Below are 20,948 nucleotides of genomic sequence, written 5' to 3' on the forward strand. Positions count from 1 at the left end.
CACTGCATGCCTGGGGTGGCAGGACACAGAATGGCCAGGCAGTGTGGAGTGGGCGCAGGGTGAACTGGGGCTGTGCACTGCTGGCAGTGGGAGGGATGCACACTCCCAGGCACACCACACATACCCTTAAACCCTTCCCCTGCAAGCCCCCCCCTCCACCCCCCCCCATAAATACCATATGAACACACACACACACACACACACACACACCCTGTGCACCTCTGGTGGAAGCCTTGCTTACTGATATGCATACCCCCCCATACACACACACCCACATCCCCACAAACCCCCCATACCCACACAGAATATAAAAAAGTAAAATTTCATTTTGAGTTATTATGCAATCACTTCTATACACAAACAAAACAGGACAATTTGTCTTTTTACAATTAAATTAAAAATATATTATGGATGCTTGATTTTTAGTATACAATTTGTTGTTGTTTTTTCCCAGTTCTATGATGGCAATCCTTCTTCTCAAAAGTACTTCTAGAGGCAAGGGAAGGGACTTCCAGTAGCAAAGGTCAGAGATTTGGGGCAGGACTTCTGGTCCCAAGATGGCTACTAAGGGGTGGGGCTACCCTTGCGACCCTCGACAGCTCACCAGAGCTCGTTAAGCAGCCCTCCAGCCGAAATAGTTGCCCATCCCTGTCTAAGCTATATAGATGTTATATACGTCATTTGGACTAATGACCTGAAATCTGATTGATTTCCATCACAGGTTTAATAATCATAACCCTTCCATCAGACTCTCTCTGGCATGCTCCAGCACCAACATTTTCTTTTTAGACACTATGATCAATATCCAGAATGGTGAAATACAAAACACCATATACAAGAAACTCACAGACCAACACACATTTTACACAGAGCCAGCAACTGCCTTAAAACACACCAAGAAAGTTGTAATATACAGCCAAGTCCTCCAATAACACCAAATTTGAACTGTGGAAAACATCTGGGATTGTCACCTCACAACTCTCAAAAGAGTTTTTCACCCAATAAGGGCAATCCTTCAGAGAAAGATCACACTTTTGAAAGAGACACCCAGATACTACACAAAGAATTGCTGCAATACAAAAAAAATATTCCCACGAATCACACACTATTAGGTATGACATACCATCCTTCCCTGGAACCTATACAGAAAATCCTCAAACAACTGCAACCCATAGAAGACCCAGTTCTTAAAGAGATCTTCCCAGAACCACCCATCCTAGCCTTTAAACAGGCACCAAACCTCAGCAACCTCATCACCAAAAAGCAAAACTTCCTATGGCCCAAAGCACACTGAATGGATCCAAACCATGCCAGGACAAATGTAAAGCCTGCCAACACTTATCCACTGCTCCCACAACCACATCCCACAGCAGACCCATCACCATTCCTGGATCTTATACCTGCACCCCCAGAAATGTAATACACCTCATCAAGGGCACTGAATGCCCTGATGGAAGCTATGTAGGAAAAACCAGACAATTGAATATCAGAATGAACACACTGAAAAATCTATGAATGATAAAAAATACCCAATTACCTCTTGGTGCACATTTCTCACAAGACAACCACTCACCAATCTCTCAGTTCTAATCCTCAAAGGGAATTTACAAAATACCTTTCGTAGACATGCCTACAAACTTCGCTTCATGAAACTACTGGATACAAAAAAATCATGAACTAAATATAGATATTGGATTTATGGTACACTACAACCTGCCTGCCAACCAATAACCCCAGGTAAACCTCTACATTTTACCAATGGTCAACATCCTACTCTCTTGTCCATTCTCCACCCCATCACAACCCACCTACCTGTCTCACATGCATGAACTCCTAACCCCCTCTGATCTTCCCTGCCATGCATTGGCATTTTCACAGATGTGTATTCTACATATTGGCTTAAGCTTCTATCCAACCCTAGAGTGTACAAATACCAGCACTCTACTGTATGAGCTTATTACATGTATGGTCTATGAGCTGTCTTGACATGGTATTAGTTTCTGAATAGAATCAATATTGAATTTTGACCTCCAAAGGCTCCTTGTGTCTGCAACTTACATGGCTTGTAGATGTTTTTGCCCATTACTTCATACTAGAATTGTTAGTAGGAGTGTGTGTGTGGTATAGCAAAGTGTCTCTAGATGCGTGCACATGCATACCCCACATGCACCAAGAGTAAGGGGGCCCATTAAGTCTGAAAGACATTCCTTTCCTTGCCCAACCCAGCACAAGTCTGTTGAACATTAACATATCATTATGAACCTCTCTGATCTTGCTTTTGGGAAGTATGAAGAATTAGAAGAATGAGATTTTTATTTTCTGGTAGTTTCAGAGGGTTGGTGAAAGTGGTGGAGTTGGCAATCTCTTATGAACAGCAAAAATCCAAATTCCAGCTGTCATTGATCATTTATCTACAAGGTATAAAAGCACTGTAGAGAGAACATTTACAAAACCCAAATAGGATGAGCAAACTTATACTAAAAGCAAGTACCTATGCAAGGATTTCAGCTCTTAAATCCTGCCAACAAGCAAGCTGTATACATAGAAAGTAACTGTCATAGTTCAAGATTTTTAGTTTTAAATAATTTTACAATGGACCACATGTAAACAGTTTAAATTCTAAGACAGATGTAAACATTTGTTTGTGCAAATGAAGTTTTAAACACAGTATGGCTTTTTACATTTGTCTCACTATTTCAGTGACATTGTCTTAAATCTACTTTTGTATCATATGATCAGCTATATTTCTTTGCTCTAGATAAATAAGTTAAGACCAGCATATTATCTATCTATTAACATAAAACCTTACAGAAACTAAAGGTAACAGGCACAAAAAATACATCCGTGTTTTCAGGGATACAATATTAAGCGCATATTCTGCTTATTTATTTCCTATATACTCAACTACTTCTCTCATTTGCACATGCACAGATAGATGCAACTGGTGTGTACACAGAAACTTGACTGTGAGGACAGAGGTGTATCCATCTATTGAAAAATGCCACACAGTAAAATCAGAGCAGTAGTGAAGTCTAGGTCAATGCCAAAGCTAGAATACTGCCATTTTGTCACTGTAGTGTTTAAAAAACACATACACACAAACACACACACACACACACAAAGAATTAAATGTAGCAATAATAAATGAGTTTCACACATCCTGATAGATAGCAGTGAGCCATTTTTTTGTGTGTGCATTGATTTTGGTTTTTAAAAACTTCTGGCAATAGTTTCTTAAAATAAAATACTACACTTGTCTGGATACTGCAAGAATTGGTTTGCCTACTTCTAAAAGGATGCATCCCACACGGTTTGAGATGGCCTTCCATGAACAATTACAACTTGAAATGTTTAGAAATTAAGCTAGACTTTTGGTTTTTCAGAATCCAGTCAATTGAGAATAGCAGACAACTAGAAGTCATAAAGTTACAGTAAATGGAAAATACCCAAATTGTATTGATATACAATTAATGACATCTGTACAAATCTAAACATATACCAAATTTAACACAATTAAAATTAAAAATCCCATTATACAAAAAAATTCAGAGTTAGAGTTCATCTAGACTTAGTCTTCCCAAAGAATATTAAAGACATTCTAGTTAACCAATTCAACTGCCAATTTTTAATACCTATAAGTCTACAGGTTTAGTAGATGGAAGAAGTTTAGCTTTTGATATTGGATTCTTTGGAGATCCCCTGTACCGAGCCTTTCCAGTAGCACTTTTTGTAAGGATATTTTTATCTGGTATAGCACCAATAATGTTTGTATTTGTACTCAGTTTGACAGCAGCTTTTGACACTTCCTGATTAGTTACGTCTTCTAAAACAGTCACTTTCTGTTTGCAGCTTCTAACAGTTCTTACAGAAACACCGTCTTTCTCTACTGGATTTAATGGTTTGGAATGAGATTTGGGAATTAAATCCATCTCTTTATATGACACGAAGACTTGATGTACAGTTTCACAACTGGATGATGTTGTGGAATTCTTAGAGGACTCTTCTAGACAGGAGGACAGTGCAGAATCATAGCTCACTGATTTAGCAAGTGGAGAATAAGCATCAGTAGGTTTTGCCAATTTACAATTTACAGACTGTCTGCTGGCCTCCAATAGGGAGTTCATTCTTCTTACAGACTGGCGGACAGGAGTACGTTGAAACTTGAGGGGTGGCTTAGCTTTGCTTGCAGAACATGGATCATTTAAACAAAGCTTATTGAACCATTGTATGTGGTCAGAAACCCTCCCCAGATCAGAAGCAGGTAAAGTTTTTGGTGTAGTTTTATCATAACTTCTAGTCTGTTCACTGTGTTTTCCAGTTTTATTTCTGGACCCAAGTAACTGTGAAGCAGGAATTTGTACTCCAGCAATAGATTTCACAGATTCTCTCTCTGAATTACAGTATTTAAGCTCATAGCCTTCAAATATTTGTGACTGTTCCAATTCTACTCCTCCCTCTTTTCTTCCAAGTGAACGTAATTTATCTTTGGAGAGGCTTCCCTGAAAATTCAGCTTGCCCTCACTAGTCATTACCTGAGACATAGTAAGTTCTGGCACATTTTCTGTGTCCAATTTCTCAATCTCAACAGGATTTTGGAAACAGTTCTCTACAACTTTGATTTCATCCTTCCTCAATTGATGACAGCCAGTGGTAGAAGACTCATCAAGCTTATCCTTCGATTCTTCAACTGCCAGATTTTTTGAAACTTCGGCTAACTGTTCTTTCACTGGACTGAACCCTATGAGATGAGGAGTTTCATTTAACCTTTCTTCTGTTAGTTCCAATAGTGAAGACTTTGTATCTGCTATCAGATTGTGAAGATTACTTCCAGAGTCAGAAAATGCTTTTTTAATCTTCAGTAATGTTTCTGCAGTCAAGTTCTCATCTTCACAAAGGGAAAATTCTCTTAGACTGACATCTTGCTTATTTACAATACTAGATTTCAAATCATCTGGAATGACAGGTGGCTTTCCAATTACAAGAACAGGTTCTGAAGAACAGGTCTCTGCTTCAGGATATCCCATCAGATTTGTCTCACTGTTGCTGGTCCCGTGAGAATCTGCATTATTGGGTCCATTCCATGACATTCGATAACTTACTTTATCATGACACTTTGGTGTTAGTAAGTTTTCCTCAGATTTGCTGATATTTTTTGAACCTTAAGAGAAGTTTGATAATAAAATTATTTTTAAAAATGTGTTTAACATTAGTCTATTCATAGAACATTTACAAAAGCATAAACAAGAATCTTGCCAATAAATCCAGTTATAATAAATGAATTTGAAGTTGCATCATTCTCCATTTAAGTACCTTGTTTAATTTACATATCCAGAGATGAAAGTCTTTCACATAAAGACTTTAGAATACTAGTGTAGTAAGACTTATCAGTAAAGCAAGGTACTATAAAAATGCAGTTACTTTAATTTGTAATTACAACCAACTTCTCCCCGTTACCCAATTTTTCATTTATTTTCTGTCTGGCTATTTCCCCTCTGGAACCTTTAAGATCACTTAATTCTGTTTTTAAATGGCCATCAGCAAGCTCTCTCTAAAAACTTTTACCTTTCTTCGTAAATTTTTCACTAACACCTGGGGTAAAGAGCAATTCTGACTTCGAATCTTCAACTCTGTTTTCCATATCTTGTTGATTTGCAAGTCGCCAGCCAATGTTTTCAGACCTGTGTACAGCTGGACATCCACTTGCAACATTCACCTTGAAAGCGAAAAAAACAAAATAAACACAAAAAGTTTTAAAGAGTAAACATAACATTATTCAAAACTTAAATTTGTTTTCTAGAGATCCAAATTAAATGCAAGTTTATAGTTTAAAGAATGTTTTTCCATTGATAGCAACTGTGAAAACTTGCATTTAAGCATTTATTAATGTAAAATTTTAGAACAGAGAAACTTCCCTCTCTTCCTTAAACAATGTAGACCTCTTTACACTATATAGGCTACAAGAACAGTACTCTCTCTTCCTTGACAACACTCCCGAGAATATGCTGACAAGAATAGGATAGGAAAAGTTAACATACTACATCTTTGTTGCTTTTTCCCAGACTGAACTTCAAACGTAATGATCTGCGAACCATTTCTTTTCGGCTAATCTTTGGAGAGAAGCAGCCAGTTTTTCCTGATTCGGCCCTGAAAAAAGGTGAACATTTTAAGGGAAAAAAAGCAATGGAAAGAAGAAAAAAAAAAAAAAAAAAAAGGAAAAAAAATCCCCAAATACTGCTCTCTTTATAATTTGTATCCTTTTATACTTTCTATTTTAGATTATTTCTTGAGACCAATGAAACAAAAACTGAAGAGGAAAAAAAATGCAACACTGATAAAGTTGATTCCTTTATTAGGAACAATTCAATATGCTTTAAAGTAACTGATTTAATGCTCAGTGCTACAAAGTTGGGGGGTGTTTTGTTTTGATCTGAGTTAGTGAAATTATTTTTAAAAAGTGGGGGAAAGACACTGAAAGGGGAGTCAGGAATTATCAAGAGAAATAAGGAATTCTAGGAAAAAAAATACAGTAGGATGAACCCTTGGAAGTCAGGTTTTTACACTTCATGGCTTTGCTTTGGGCATCCACGTCTGTTCCACCCATACATTCCACAACTCCTGGAGACAGAGCACTATGAAGTAAAAAGCTAAAAGCAAATCTGGCAGAACCAAAATGTTTAACCTTATGTCTTGTCCAATAGACACCGTGAAAGAAAAACATTCCAGAAACAAAATGGCTACCATAATAACCCAAGATCAGTATGAAGGATCTCTCTCAACCTTTTTAATCTCAAGGCTTTATTTACCCTCAGGAGTTTCAGAAAGGAACCTATACATAATGGCAGCTTGTTTACTTGATTGCTAGAAACTAGACCAATCACTCCTTTTTATACAAGGAGATACACTCTATACACATTGTAAAAGAGTAGCAAAGGGTAGCCTTTTGGTTCTGCTTCTCAATACAGCACATACTGCACCTACGAATTAAGGCAATTTACCTGCATATTTTTTTGCATGCATTTCTTTTGCTTCTCCTGTTTCCTGTGCTAGACAGATGCTTTTCACTGCTGACTGATGGAGACAGCGAAGTGTGAAATGATCGAGACACACAAGGACTTGCTTCATATTGAACTACAAGAACAAAGTTATGTACATGATAAACAGGTAATTTTATATCTTCATGCTAAAATAAAAACGTGCTAAAAAGCTGTTGGAGGCAAAGTTTGTTTTTTTTGGAAAGGCACTCATTTGTTCAGTACAACTTGCTTGAACGTGCAGTGTTTGAAAAGTCAGGGGACTCTGCTGTTTAAAGCATTTCAGGCAAGGAAAAATGTTGGAAGGAAATCACACAAGTTAAAAGGGATCTGTTTTGATACTAGCAAGTAGAAGCACCAGAACATTACTGGTTTCACATCTTAAATCAGTTTCTAGCTTAATACACTTCGTTTATTCTTGTTTACATTTTACTCTTGAATTTTTTCAATAAAAATATTAAAATGGGAGCATGTCAGTGGGAAGATTATATGTAGCAGAAAGCATCTGTGATCTTTTTGCAACACTTAGCCAGAATAGACCTTAACAGCAAAGAATATGCTGTTTTTTTATTCATCCACCTACACAGAAAATTGAGATGCATTTGCTTCTAAAATGATTAGCGCTTGTTTAGACTTGTTTATTCTTCATAGCAAACATGAAGTTGAACATTTTGATTAGTTATGCTAACATAATGGGCAGTAGATGTTTTACAGATATTCAGGGTGCCTTCCTGCTCCAAGAAGCTCACAGTAGAAAGACATGGAGAGCTTAGAAAGTGGAAAAATACAGTGCATCAGGGTAGATTAAAAAAAAACAAAAAAACCCCCAAACCAACAATTTTCTTTAAATAAGAAAAAAGATTTTTTTTTAAATTTAAAATCCATTTTTTTATTTAAATTAAAAAAACCTATATAAAAAGATAGTATATAATTAGAAGTTATAATCCCTATTCCATGATGCCATCTTTGAGCTTTAACATATCTTAAATTAAAACTATTTGAGACAATACATTTAGAAAAGTTCTATAAATAGGTCACAACAAGTCATGGACTATATTAGGGGTCCAATCTTATGGGGTTATGGAAGCACAGAACTGGAAGGGACCTGTAATATCAAGTCTGGTCCCCTGCTGTCAGCAGGAAGTTACTGGGCTCAGACAAGCTCGACAAGGTGTCTGTCCTGCCTCATCATCTCGAACACCTCCAAAGAGGGTCCTGCACTACCTCTGCTGGGTGTTCCAGATTCTGGTAACCTTTATAGAGAAAAAAGTTCTCTTATATCTAGCCTGGATTTACCCTCTATTAGCTTATGCCCATTGGTCCTTGTCCTCCCTTGAAGTATCTTCCTGAAGAGTTGCTCCCCTAGATCTTGATGCTCACCCCTGACATAGCCAGCTATCAAATCACCCCTCAGCCTTCTCTTACCCAGACTGAACAGGCCAGTTCCCAGAGTCTCTCCCCATAGGGTCTATCCTCCATGCTCTTGACCATATAAGTGGCCCTTTTTCGTACCCTCCCAAGCTTATCCATAAACTTCTTGAAGTGCAGTGCCCAGAACCAGACACAGTACTCCAGCTGAGGCCTCATTCAACACCAAATAGAGGGAGGAGCACCTCCCTGGATCTAATCAGCAACACATCAGCTGATGCATGCCAGTGCTCTATTTGCCTTTCCAGAAGCCCCATCGCACTTTTGGCTCATATTCACTTTCCAGTTGATCGTGACCCCCAGATCTCATTCAGATACTGGAACAACAGACATCGTATAGTTACGGTAAGGGTTCTTCCTACCCAGATGAAGGACTTTACACTTCTTCCTGTTAAACCTCACCTGATTCTGTTCCACCCATGAATCCAGTCTGCCAAGGTCATCCTGGATTTTTACCCTATCCTCTGATGTACCTGCATTTCCCCACAGCTTGGCATCATCCATGACCTTAATCACTGAGCTTTCCATCCCCTCACCCAAGTCATTAAATTTTGAGAAGAATATTCCACAAGTCTTGAGGGATAAGTTTGAGTATAGCCTCTCCATTGATTTGAAATCAAGTGAGGGAATGGTATGGTAGAAGGGAAAACCTATCATGGCAGCAGGCTTGCCAGGCCATAAAAGAGAAAAGAAATCAAAGATGAGAAGAAATCTAGAAGAAAGGGAGAAGAAATAATATATGTCTGCAGCACTCATTTGATGTCCTTCTAATACAGTGTGGCAAAAATCCCCCATATATTCATGGTTAATCTAGCAAATTGGAGATAGTTTACAAGCGTCTACTTCAATTAGCTTTGGTAAATAAAGTCACCACATCATAATTAATTTTCTGGCTACATCAGAAAACTGAATCTGAAAAAATATCAAAATCACCGCTTTAAAATGTATAGTGTGTATCTTCTAAAAATGAAACTTACATCCATTTCCAAGTTGTGAGTAACATGTATTAAGGTTATATCAAATGGAAGTGCACTTCTTGTAGAAAAACATGATTAAAATTGAAGCTTCCTGCCCAGTGACTTAATTGTAATTTGAATTTATTTCATTTAAATCAAATACATCCTGGAATTAAATTCACTGCACTCAGTACTACTTTAGAAGTGAAACTGTAAAAGGAAGGTTTGCCTATTTCAGCTATTATTTGTATATCCCAACTGCATTAACAATATGATAGTTCAATAAAGTAACAACTATATTTTTACCTCAAACATTTTAATGAGAATTCAAGTAGCCTAAAAGTCCACCCATAAGACAGGGAAGATGGGCAGTCCTTGAAGTATGGAAGAGGGAAGATTTGATTTAAATCACTGGTCAAGCCTGGATTTTAAATCTTTTTTTTTCCTTAAACACGAAGTTTATTTTTGTTGTTTGATATTCTCAAATGGAGCCTCTTTTATGGCCTGGCAAGCCTGGTGCCGTGATAAGTTTTCCCTTCTACCAAACTATTCTCTCTCTGGATCTCAAATCAATGGAGAGGCTATACTCAAACTTATCCCTCAAGACTTGTGGAATATTCTGCTCAAAATATTTCTGTTTTGTTTCTACTGCCCTTGCCTTCTTGCATTTATCTCCAGATTCCTGGTCCTTGGCCAAATCCACTCTACCCCTTACAATACTCTATTCATTTAACTTCTTGAAACTTTGCATTTTTAGAAGGAGATAAGAGATTGACTCTACACGAACTTGCAGAGACAACAGGGCTAATGGGTAGGTAATCAGGTCCATTATCTCTCACCGCCATATACTGCTGTTAACAAAGATGTTATTTCTGGAGAAAAATACACAGTTTGAGCACTGAAACTAAGCATCAGAGATCCTTAATGGGATCTTCTAGACTGAGCACTGTGTCCCATTGGGTAGAGTGGTTTTCTGCAATCTTTCCTAATCTATAAAAGAACTTCTGAGAACCCCATAAGATTGGGCCCCTAATAGGTCACAACAGGCCATGGACTATATTTATAAACCTTTTCTAAAAAGGTTACGTGAATATATTGTCTTAAATAGTATATTGTTAGAAATTATAATCCCTAGTCCATGATGATATCGTTGAGCTTTAACATATCCTAAATTAAAACTAGTTTTATATATAGGGTTTATTTTTTTAAAAAGCATCTTAACAAAAATTAAAAAAATACAATTAAAAAAAATCTGATTTAAAAAATGGATTTTTATTAAAAAAACTGATTTTTATCTACCTTAAGTAATACTAAATAAGCAGTACTATAGTGACTGCACCAACTTCTTTTCATCAGGAAGATCCATACTCAACATACAGGATTCTGACTATCCATCTTGAACATCATCATCACTGTCTACAGTTTCAAAGTTATCTACTAATGATACCAGTGTTGTAGTCAAATGTGTTTTGCATAGTACATCACCTATAGCAAAAATCTCCATCATCCAGAAACAACCATTGTTAAATCTGTAATAAGAACCAGCAATTTCAGCAAGAGGTAGTCAATGAAAAAAAAGTGCGCTATTTGTTTATACGATAAACTTTTCTTTCCGTATGGTTGAGAACACACACTTTATTGACATGATTCAGTCATTATGACCTGGATACAGTCCACCCAACAGAGCAGGCAAACTCCTGGATAAAGTGCATGAGAAAGAAACTGAACTGTGTGCAAGAACCTGAGTCCTGATGGGTGGAGCAATGTCCACAATGATCCAGTAATAAGTGTTTGTGTGACAGAAGAAAGGACTGTCAGAATAAAAATGGAAATTTAGCCAAATGATCAATTACCACAAAGTGATTGGGGGTGGAAGAGGGTAGTGAGGGAATAAGACAGTTTACAGGGAATTGGAACAATGGCAAAAATTAAAAAAAACCAAAAAAACAACAGTAGTGAATTAAATTAGAGACCTTACCATATTCAGCATGTAACATGGGAAAGAAGGATTTAGTTATGACCTAGGTATATGGTACAGAAAAAAAGGACGGAACAGGAAAGGAAGACTTCAGGATTGCAAATCTGAGTAAAGGAAAGAATAGTTGGGGGAGGGGGAAAATCACTGTACCTGATGCTGGTGTTGAGCCACTGTTAAAAAGACTACTTGGTAGCAATTCAAAGCCAAAGCTATGCTTGAGGGACCGTCTTTTTTTGCTGGAAAAGCCCTGAGAAGAATCATTTAGAAGCTTACGCTTAGTGCTTGGAGTGAGAATCACTGGAGTCACTGATGGAAAGACTGCAATAAAAAAAAAAAAAAAAATCCAAAAAACACTGAATCTGCAAACACCGTCTAAAAAATGAGAACTTAATAAAAAATGTAAAATCTTCCTTATTTAAATAAGGGAGATTTCTGCAGAAGCAGTTATTAAATAACTGGAATGAAATGGCATGCATTTTAAATAAGCAAGACACTAAGCAATAGCTTTGTTTATTTTGCAAGCAAAGTTCCCATTGGAAAGTCCAAATATACATTAATAGAACAAGAAGATATAGGTGCGAAGAAAATTAAGATAAACAGAATTGTTTTGGCAAGTTTAAAGGACAGAAGTGTGCAAGATTCAAACTTAAGCTTGAATTCATTCTCTAATTCTCCAGATAGCTAAATGCTGCACCGCCACATCCAAACCTTAGTTTGCATCATACGAAAAGCAGTTTAGTTTCTAATCCTAGAACTGCTCAGTCCACTACTACCAATGGTACTAGCAGGTCTAAGACTACAAGTAGTATCCTCACTGAAAAAGTGTAACTATATTCAAAATTTGAAAACAGAGTCGATTTAGAAACCATTAATCACTTCAGTAAATAAATCCTTCATTCTTTTAGTTCAGGTCTTATTAGAATATAGTCCACACACCTGAAGATACTGCAGGAGCTTTGTTTAGTGCAAACATACACTAAATACCTACCACTTCTGTCTCGCTGAGGTGTAGTGGAGGGTGTTCTGTTAGATTTTAGTTTATTCAATGCTCCACTAACAATATCTGAAATGCAAGACATACCAAGCAATCAAGCTTTTTTTAATCTTAACTTGTCTTGCTCTATTTTTAAAAACAAGAAAAGAGATCATGGACAAAGAAAATAAGAGTTTTTTGTTTTGTTTTGTTTTCCAGGTGTTACACTTGCTCCCCCTCCAAGTTTCTTTGCCAGCTCTTTAAAAAGAAAAATAATTCAGTCTTCCATACACAAAAAGTAACTAAAAGAGATAAAGCTATGCCAAAATATATACAAAATAATGTTAAATATATAAATAAAAACTGAGAGAAACATTTTTGTAACAGCTTTTTTGTACAGCTTCCCCCACTGAAGTCCAAGTAAAAAAAGAAGAGACATCAGGAATGCCCAGGGTCTGACTGTCCCAAGCTTTGTAACAAGTGTGGGGCAAATCATTTACAGATGAAGCTTGAATGGCAATTAACTTGAATAACCAGCAACTGCACAGGGGAAGAAGTGTTCTCAGGCTAAGAACAAATATCAGCTTTCTCCCAGGAAAAAGCCTTTTATCCTGGGAGCCTAGTACAAGCCAGTTGTCCCACTTAAGTACCTGTGAGGCGTTCCATACCACATTTAAACTTTTTCAGTTTTAGATTGTGTGGGCATGACTAAAAGTTCTGGCCTTGAAGGCATAATTGGACAGATAATTTTTTTTATAAGTGTCATGTAGATCTTCAAGCCTCATTTTTAACATTTAGAAAATACTATATTATTACTGTGCATTTCCACAACCAAATATCAGAAAATTAAGGCATGCCATCCACACACTTAAGCAACACCAAATTCAAGGAACCTTTTCTTAACACCCACACATATTTACCACTCACTAACAATGTGCAACTCCTCGGGGATCTCCTTTCCCCTTCCAACAGATGAAGCACACTACACAAAAGACATAGCATGATTAGACAAAAAGCTTTAACTCCAACTTCTGCAGAGATATGTTTCATCTGTAGCAACATACATCAAGTACATGCTCCTATTTTTTAAAATGTGGAGAAGCACAGGTACAGCGCTAGTAAGACATCTCTACTGTGCAGTACTGCACAGAATATTAGTGGGGCTGTGGAATACACATTATTGTACATAGAATCAGTGGCACTGTGGTTCTATTATCCATATTTGGCAAGATTTATATGAGCTATCATTCCAACATGTGAAGAGACCCAGACTGTTATATCACACCAATAGCCTAACATGTTTTATCTATGGTCTCTGAAATGTCCCCTGGCCAATAGCTACGCAATAGTAAGAAAGATCTTTGAGAAGAATTTAGAGAACTGTTTGAGTCTTCTGTTCAAAAAAATTAAAATTTTCTTTTAGCTCAGCTAATCTTATTAAGTACAACTTCAAGGCCTATCTCCCATCCCAACAAAATTAAATACCCATCAATCAAGAATTGCTTGGATATAATGAAGTTCTGTCCAGCTATACAATTGCAGTGAGGGCCCCACCCATCTTCTGTATTAAGTTTTCCAGGGACTTGAGAAGGGCGAAACAGACTTGCAATTAGGTGCCTAAATCCACACCCAGTATGTAGAATGGGATTTGACCTCACGCATCTAACAGGGATAGGCAAGTTTCTCATAAACCAGTACATAGTCTACCAAGCTTGAATGCCCAAGACATATATTGGGAGAAAAGCTCCTGGGGGTCTGTATAAGCACTGTCCTAAAACAGTACTCTACCAGTACATTTAAGTCCCAATTTGCAATTTTAATATTTCAATTTTAGAGCTCTCATGAACTGACTGTTAGTTTTGTCAAGATGTGGAAGAACCACTGATTAACCAATAAACTGTGGTCCAAAAGCCAAAAAAGTGATCCATAGATGGTCACTACTCCTCCCAAGCTCTACTTAAAGTTTAATAAGCTTGTAAATCTGAGAAGTGTGACATTGGTCTGAAGGATCAAGAATTTTCAGACCTCTAAACTGATTTTATTTCTGACCAAAAGGTAAGATTTGAAGCCAGGTGTCCACATGTTAAAAGGTACAGCATTATTTTGCTGCATACCTACTTACACCAAACTGATAACTATTGTAGTTCAAACATAAAAAGATGCATACTAAGGGTTATGGCGCGCATTATCCAAATGTGGTTTTTACTTCAGCACTAATTAAGTGCCGAAATGCTTTCCAGCCATATGCTAGCTTTCATGAAGCCAAGCTTTTCATCCTCAGCTTATGAAGCTTCAGACAATGTGGAAGTCTGCAGTTCTGAGACATTAGGGTATCTGAGGAGGACCTGCTTATCTCAAAGTTTCTCAAATTAATAACACTTGTTAAACTTAGATTTTCAGTTAACACACTCACCTCCAACACTTTGCCGTCTCTTCCTTTTCCATTCACCAGGAGATTCATTTTCTTCGTAGCCCTTTAGTGAAGGAGTAGAACCCAAGCCATCAATACCCAACATGGCAGGTACCTTTTCCAGGATAAACTCTGGTACTTGACCTGAATTAGAGATTTATATAAAATATTTAGAGGGAAATTATAGTCCAAAAGCACACACATGCTTTTAAACAAATTCATAACATTATTCAATCAGCATCTTACCTATATCACCTGCATGATCAATAAGTGTCTGCACAACAGAGGCCTGCAAACGAAGCTTTTTTTCTGTGCTGAGTGACATCTTTTCATCATTACTCGAATGCAAGAGATTTGGAGCAAAAATCACTGCCAGGTTACTGCTATCCATTTTATTCTCATTGGATCTAAAGAAAAATTATATTAAAATACAAGCTAAAACTTGATGATATTTTAAACTTACAAGGGTGTAGGTTGTAGCCATGTTGGTCTAAGGAAGCTGTCTCCAACCTTTTTAAGTAGGAGATTACCTCTGGCATTTAAAAGCAACCTAAGATCTACTGTGTGTTGCTACCCCACCCCGGGCAGGTAAGTCTGTGGGGAGGGAAGGATGGGGGCAGATCAAGGCAGAGGGAGAAAAAATTATTTAAGGGCATGCTTTCCCAGCAGGTAGGTTCCACTCAGCCAGGGCCCCACTCATCTTACCCCTGCTCCTGTCTCCGCAGCACTGTCCCTCACTGCAGGGGGCTTAATTTAGCCCCAGCCCCTGCCCTCCCCCGCAGGCTGACCTGCTGGACTGTGGTGCCCATCCCTCCCTATACACACATACAGCCCCCCACACCTTCACAATTAAGCCCCCCCGACACACACAAACTTCAAAAATAGCATCTCTTGATTTTTTTTAAAGCATTCATATCATGATTTTTGACATACCGGGGTTGGCAATACTGGCATTCTTATTTGAAAGCTCTACATTTCAGCGGCAATGCGTAAGGGGTGCATACGCACCCCCCAACAGCCAGCATTCCCCTCTTTGGCGATGGGAGCACTGGTGGCCCCTCTGAGCGCTGGCCAGGGAGTGGGGGCACCAGGAGAAACATCACTGGCACTTCTGGGCTGGCGCAATTGGCCACGGCCCCCACCACGACTGCTGACTGGCACTTTTGCACACCTAGAAGTGTTACTATTATGTGGCAATGCAGGTCACACTTAAAAGGATCTCATGGTAAGAATCACTGATCCAAGCCAACACTTCCTGTCTAGAGTATAAGTCATGGCACAAGCATGCTATTGAACTTGACAGCTGACAGTTGATGAACTCAGACAAGAGAACCAGATAAGAGATAAATCTCATTAGCTGCTCTTTTGGAAAAGGGCAGAAAGATGGTAGAGGATAAGAAGAGGAGTCACACTCCCAGGAGGTGAAGATTCTATGGTATACACCCAACAAGTTAGGAGGAGACAACACTGTTTGTATTAACCCTGGGTAAGCAATTATTTTTTATATTTATGAGAGAAAACTACAGCCATTATCTGTGTTTAGCATTTTACAGGGTTTCCAAGTTGTTCACCACCCCGCCCCCATGTTTCTTCCTACTTACCTCAGGGATACATTTCTGAGGAAGTTGAAAAAGTAACGCAAAGTATCAATTGTTTTGTCAGGGAACAGGCAAGAAAGCAACATCGTGACAGTTTTCTTCTCCTCTCCTAGCTGCTGAGCCTTTAAAAGAGCTTCTTGAAGATGAGACGGAAGAATGGGCTCTGGCAACTCCCTAAAGAACTGTTTAAGAAGCCCTGCAATATCACATGGCAACGCAGCAGAGAGACAGTTTTCACCTCGATCCAGTTTACTCTGAAATAATTCATAAGGAGTGTAAATTGAGGTCTACAACATGTTTTATAAGATTACTAGGTTTAAGAGTTTGCAGTCTCATCGACAGAGAGGATACATTTCTTACCTTCCCTATTTGCACAGCAGGCAAGATGGCTGTGTTTCATCTCACATCTTTCCAGTTTTTAATTGCAGCCCCCACACATACTTTACACAATTGTTAGTCCTGATAACTAGTAGGTAGTAGATAGCATTGACCATTTAATATCAGGCAATACTGTTTCTGGATGTATCGACTCTCCTACATCCCATACTACTGTAAGAGAAGACTACCAGCCTCGTATATCCACCCTAGCTAAAGTGTATAGCTTTTCACAAGGCTTTTGTGGTTTAAAAAAAAAAAAAAAACAACCCAACTTTTGGAGTACATGCTTGCTCACATACTCCAAAAAGCTGAAACATTGTTTTGTGTTTCAAAATGCACAAAAAAGGAAGCCTATCTTTGAGAAGAAGTTTAAATAAATAACAATAGTAAAGCTAATCCAAGTACTCTCAGTTCAAACACTTGAAGGCTTCTGTAGATTCAGATCATCAAGCACATGTCTAGTCAAGAGAAATATAGTTGGAGTTTAATAGAACTACTCTTCTAAAATTTACCTTTAATGTTTTTAAACGAACAAGAGCCCCAGATTTTCTGAAGAGTCCTTCAGTGTGAATATGCTTTTCTAAATGTTTGCAAGCATCAAGAAGAAAGCTGAGGAGAGGGGGAAAAAAGTCACAGCATGGTTTATATTCAGAACGCAATTCAGTTTTCCTTCATCCATATCTCTCGAGTTCCCAGTACAATTTCCAAACTCTTTTTTCAAGTAATATCTCCCCTCCTCTGACAATTTTTACTAGACCAAGAAAAAAAATTGTAATTGCTCTCCAGTTTAAATAATTTGCTACAGGAAGGGGGAAATGGATCTAGTTTCACATGCAATATTTGCTTACTTTGGAATAGTTCCATATTCTGGCACAAGTGACTGAGGTAAAACATGAAGAGATATTCCAAAAACCCTGCCCTAAAACACAAAATATGATATTGTTAAAACAGTTTTTGAAAGCGTTACCAAGCAACTGGTACAGATCATATCCAGCATAGCATAATATGTAATAGTAGGGAAGCTGCAAGGAGCTAAAACTTTGCAAAAAACCCCCAACTTGTTAGACAGCCTCCACCAACTTTAAAAATTGGAACACATAGTTCTTTTTGTAAATTATCTATGTACAGTTAATTACCAAGGTTACTTCTCCAAGGCTCCAGTTTAACCACGGTAGCACACAGTTGTTCTAGTCACAGATGCCCAAATTCTAACACAGACCAAGCTGTGAGCTAAAGTGGTCTTAATTCTTCTCTACTTTGATGCACCTAATATTTTATTTAAATTAGAGATCTAAACCAAATATCTTAAATTGTTCTTTTGCTTTTGATCAATATCAAGCCAATTCTATATTTGTGCTCTTCTCCAAGAGCGAACAAAAACAAGCTTTAGCTTCCCTCTTAATTTTGAATGTGCAAAGTACAGAGTACAGGCTGTTCAAGAACAAGTTAATAAACAACTGATGCAAACTCATCTTTGGCAGAAATCAAAGCTATTAAACACAAAAGGACTGAATCACTAGGGACTGGTAAGAAAAGTCACAATACTTGCAAACCTTTCATTCCAGATTTCTTTTGAAGGTACAGATTAAATGCAAATTTGAAGATAAAACGATCTGCAGATTTACATGAGTCTTAAGTGAGATCAACTCACAAGCTTGCACAGACAGCATGTAGATCCCATAAGGGGTATCAACTAATATCAAGCGAAGTGTTGCTAGCGCACCAACAAGCTAGAATGGTCTCCTGGAAAAAAAAGGTTCAACAAAAGCAGCATCATTTCTTCTGGAAAAGAATCTACTACCATCTTACTGTACTTTCACTCCTAGTAGTGGTTATAAGAGAAGATTTATGCCTCTGTAGAAAACATGTACACAAGTTTCCACAATTTGTTAACACCTTTCATGTGCCACACACTTCATTCTAACTAAATTATTCAACTGGTAACAAAAAGGAAGTCATAAAATATTTTGTTTAGACTTCTTTAGCCCTGCGTAAGCCCATATCTCTAATATTCCCCAATGGAGACATCTGCCTCATGTCAACTGAAGTCCTCTAGCAGATGATACAGTATTTTTTTCTAAATATTTTCAAAATGCAACTATGTATTTTTAGAACAAACCCCTTTCTGATCATTTGTTAATGCTACCGTTTTTATTTTAAGGTAAGCATTCAAAAGAGCTTGCCACCAAATAACAACACATCCTCAAATCCTAGAAAATACGAATTTTCAGTTCTACCCCAGAGAACTTTAACCTTTCCTCCAATGCCTGATAAAGGGTGTTTGCACCCAAAGGCTTGCAATTAAAGGGCTTGGGGTTTTTTTGCAAAAACCTTGTAGGTAGAGATGATATCTCTTATTAGAACAAGTCCTGATTGCCTTAACACATCCCAATGACGTTTTTCAAAAAAGATGCACACTAGAACTCAGCCTAACAGGAAGTTCGTTTTCAGTTATGCCACAATGCTGTTGCTTACAAGACTGCATATAGCCCACTTGATGCAAAAATAAATAAATAAAGAGATTATATCAGCAGAGACAGTTTCCTCAAGCCAGAGGACTAAGAATTTAAAGACACTTTAAGAGCTTAAAGGCTTTTGCATCAAATGACACTATACAGTACCACCTTTGGCCTGCTTGGTCACACAAAAAAGTCAAACTCAGTAGGACTAAGCACTATTTAAAATCTGAGCTGCCTCTTGCACAATCATCTGCCTTGCAACATGCAGTTCTCAGAAAGAACTAAGAGCTACACAACCAGCCCCTTACCAAGCCGCACCACTGCTACGCCCATCGCTGCCCGGAAGAGGGAACGAGAAAGGGACTCCCGCCTGCGCGCCCCTCTCTGACACAGGTCTGAAGAGACGCTTAGCGCCTGGCTTCTCGCCCACACTCGGAACGCGCTCCGAGCTGCTTACCAAGCTGCTCCGCAGAGCTGCATCGCTCCCCCCCACAGCCCCGGGGGGAACCCGTGATCGGGCCGCGTCCGCTTCTCCTTACGAATAAGAAAGGCCGGTCAGCGGCAATAAAGTGCCAACATCGAGCGGAAACAGGGACTGACAACTGAACCCCCGGGCCCCGTCCGGGCCCGCAGGAAGCGGAGCCCGAGGGTCGGACGCGCAGGCTTACTGGGACTGGGACTGGGACCGGGGCCCGTGCGCCCTTCCCCCCATTTACCTCCCCGGCCGCTGTAGGATGCTGCTTCGCCGCCGCCCGGCAGCTCCCGCTCTTGACTTTGATGCCGTGGGCGGCCCGGAGCTCCTGTAGCACCGCCAGCCGCACCAGGCCGCGCCTCTGCTCCGCCATCCTGGCCTGGCCCGGCCCAGCCCGGCCCCGCTGTCACACGCCGCGCTCCACCATCACACCCCGCCGCGCTCACGACCACGGGCCCAGCCCTAACCCCGCCGCAGCGCTCAAACGCGGCGCCCAACTCCGCCGCCTCGCCTCTGATTGGGCCGCCGTCCTTTCGAATCTCAGGCCCCCGTGGCTCAACTGCCAACGCCGGGTGCCCGCCCCAATGCCTGATCTCAAGCGGCGATGTCGGACCCAGCGCCGGGGCAGGGTAATGCGCGGGGGTGCCTCTCACTTTCTCTGCTGGAAGGGCAAGAGTGCCGGGACCCGGCTTCCCAAGCGGGCTCACTGATTCCCAGGCGGTTGTAGAGGATGCCTAAAAAAAAAAAAAGGCCCCTTCTCAGTGGCCAGCGGGCGCAGAGGAGCTATGGCGGCCGGTAGGGGCCATAGCGTGAGAATGGCGGGGCGGAATGGGAAGGAGGCCCGTAGCAATGCCAAAAGCTCCGCAGTAGATTGCGGGAGGTTGTGTATTTTTAAAGAAATGTTTCATGTTCCAAGCTAAATCAAGTCCAAGTCTGCGAGTCAGTCCAAAACCATAAGTGGCCCTACAACCCCACCATGGGCTTCAGATATTTCCAACGTCTTTTGGCAGGCCCAGTAGATGCGCTCTTCCAGCCGCAGGGGTGCCCCACGCACCCTAGGGCGAGGAGACCACAGCTGCTGTGAAATCCCAACTGCATGGGCTCCCCGCACCCCCGCAGCTGGGAGGGAGCAGTCAGACCCCTCCGGGGAGGAGGAGCCATGCCCCTTGCGGGAGGGAGCTTACAGCTGCAGTGGCTTTGTGCCAGTGCAGGGGGAGCGCAGAACCTGCAATAAGGCACAATGGGATCTGACGTGATCCCATAAT

The 20,948-nt window shown here is 39.6% G+C and overlaps 1 protein-coding gene across 2 annotated transcripts; it reads right to left on the bottom strand.

Moving 5' to 3' along the window:
* Positions 1 to 390: 390 nt before the first annotated feature.
* Positions 391 to 20,428, bottom strand: ARHGAP11A (Rho GTPase activating protein 11A). Of its 2 annotated transcripts, XM_090033499.1 has the most exons (12): positions 19,928 to 20,428; positions 17,601 to 17,671; positions 17,265 to 17,361; positions 16,378 to 16,628; positions 15,023 to 15,183; positions 14,780 to 14,920; positions 12,382 to 12,456; positions 11,544 to 11,711; positions 6,996 to 7,128; positions 6,036 to 6,144; positions 5,563 to 5,713; positions 391 to 5,158 (listed from the first exon to the last, which is right to left on the bottom strand). In XM_090033499.1, exons 1-12 carry the CDS (start codon positions 20,054 to 20,056, stop codon positions 3,633 to 3,635), a joined length of 3,012 nt encoding a protein of 1,003 aa, XP_089889625.1. In that variant the 5' UTR covers positions 20,057 to 20,428; the 3' UTR covers positions 391 to 3,632. The 2 variants fall into 2 exon arrangements, with proteins under 2 accessions (XP_089889625.1, XP_089889626.1); XM_090033500.1 differs by lacking the exon at positions 12,382 to 12,456 and having other exon boundaries at positions 19,928 to 20,427.
* Positions 20,429 to 20,948: the final 520 nt, after the last annotated feature.

Source organism: Crocodylus siamensis, chromosome 2 (assembly GCF_052110815.1).
Source record: "Crocodylus siamensis isolate JL-2025a chromosome 2, ASM5211081v1, whole genome shotgun sequence".
Taxonomy (NCBI): Eukaryota; Metazoa; Chordata; order Crocodylia; family Crocodylidae; genus Crocodylus; species Crocodylus siamensis.

What these genes read in the sequence shown, in the direction of transcription:
- ARHGAP11A (XM_090033499.1), bottom strand. Translation starts at nt 20,056, where the DNA reads ATGGCGGAGCAGAGGCGCGGCCTGGTGCGGCTGGCGGTGCTACAGGAG. An exon ending in TTCGTTTAAAAACATTAAAG is followed by an intron (nt 16,629 to 17,264) that starts GTAAATTTTAGA and finishes GAATTATTTCAG; the next exon opens with AGTAAACTGGATCGAGGTGA. An exon ending in TGGCTCAACACCAGCATCAG is followed by an intron (nt 7,129 to 11,543) that starts GTACAGTGATTT and finishes TTGTTCTTGTAG; the next exon opens with TTCAATATGAAGCAAGTCCT.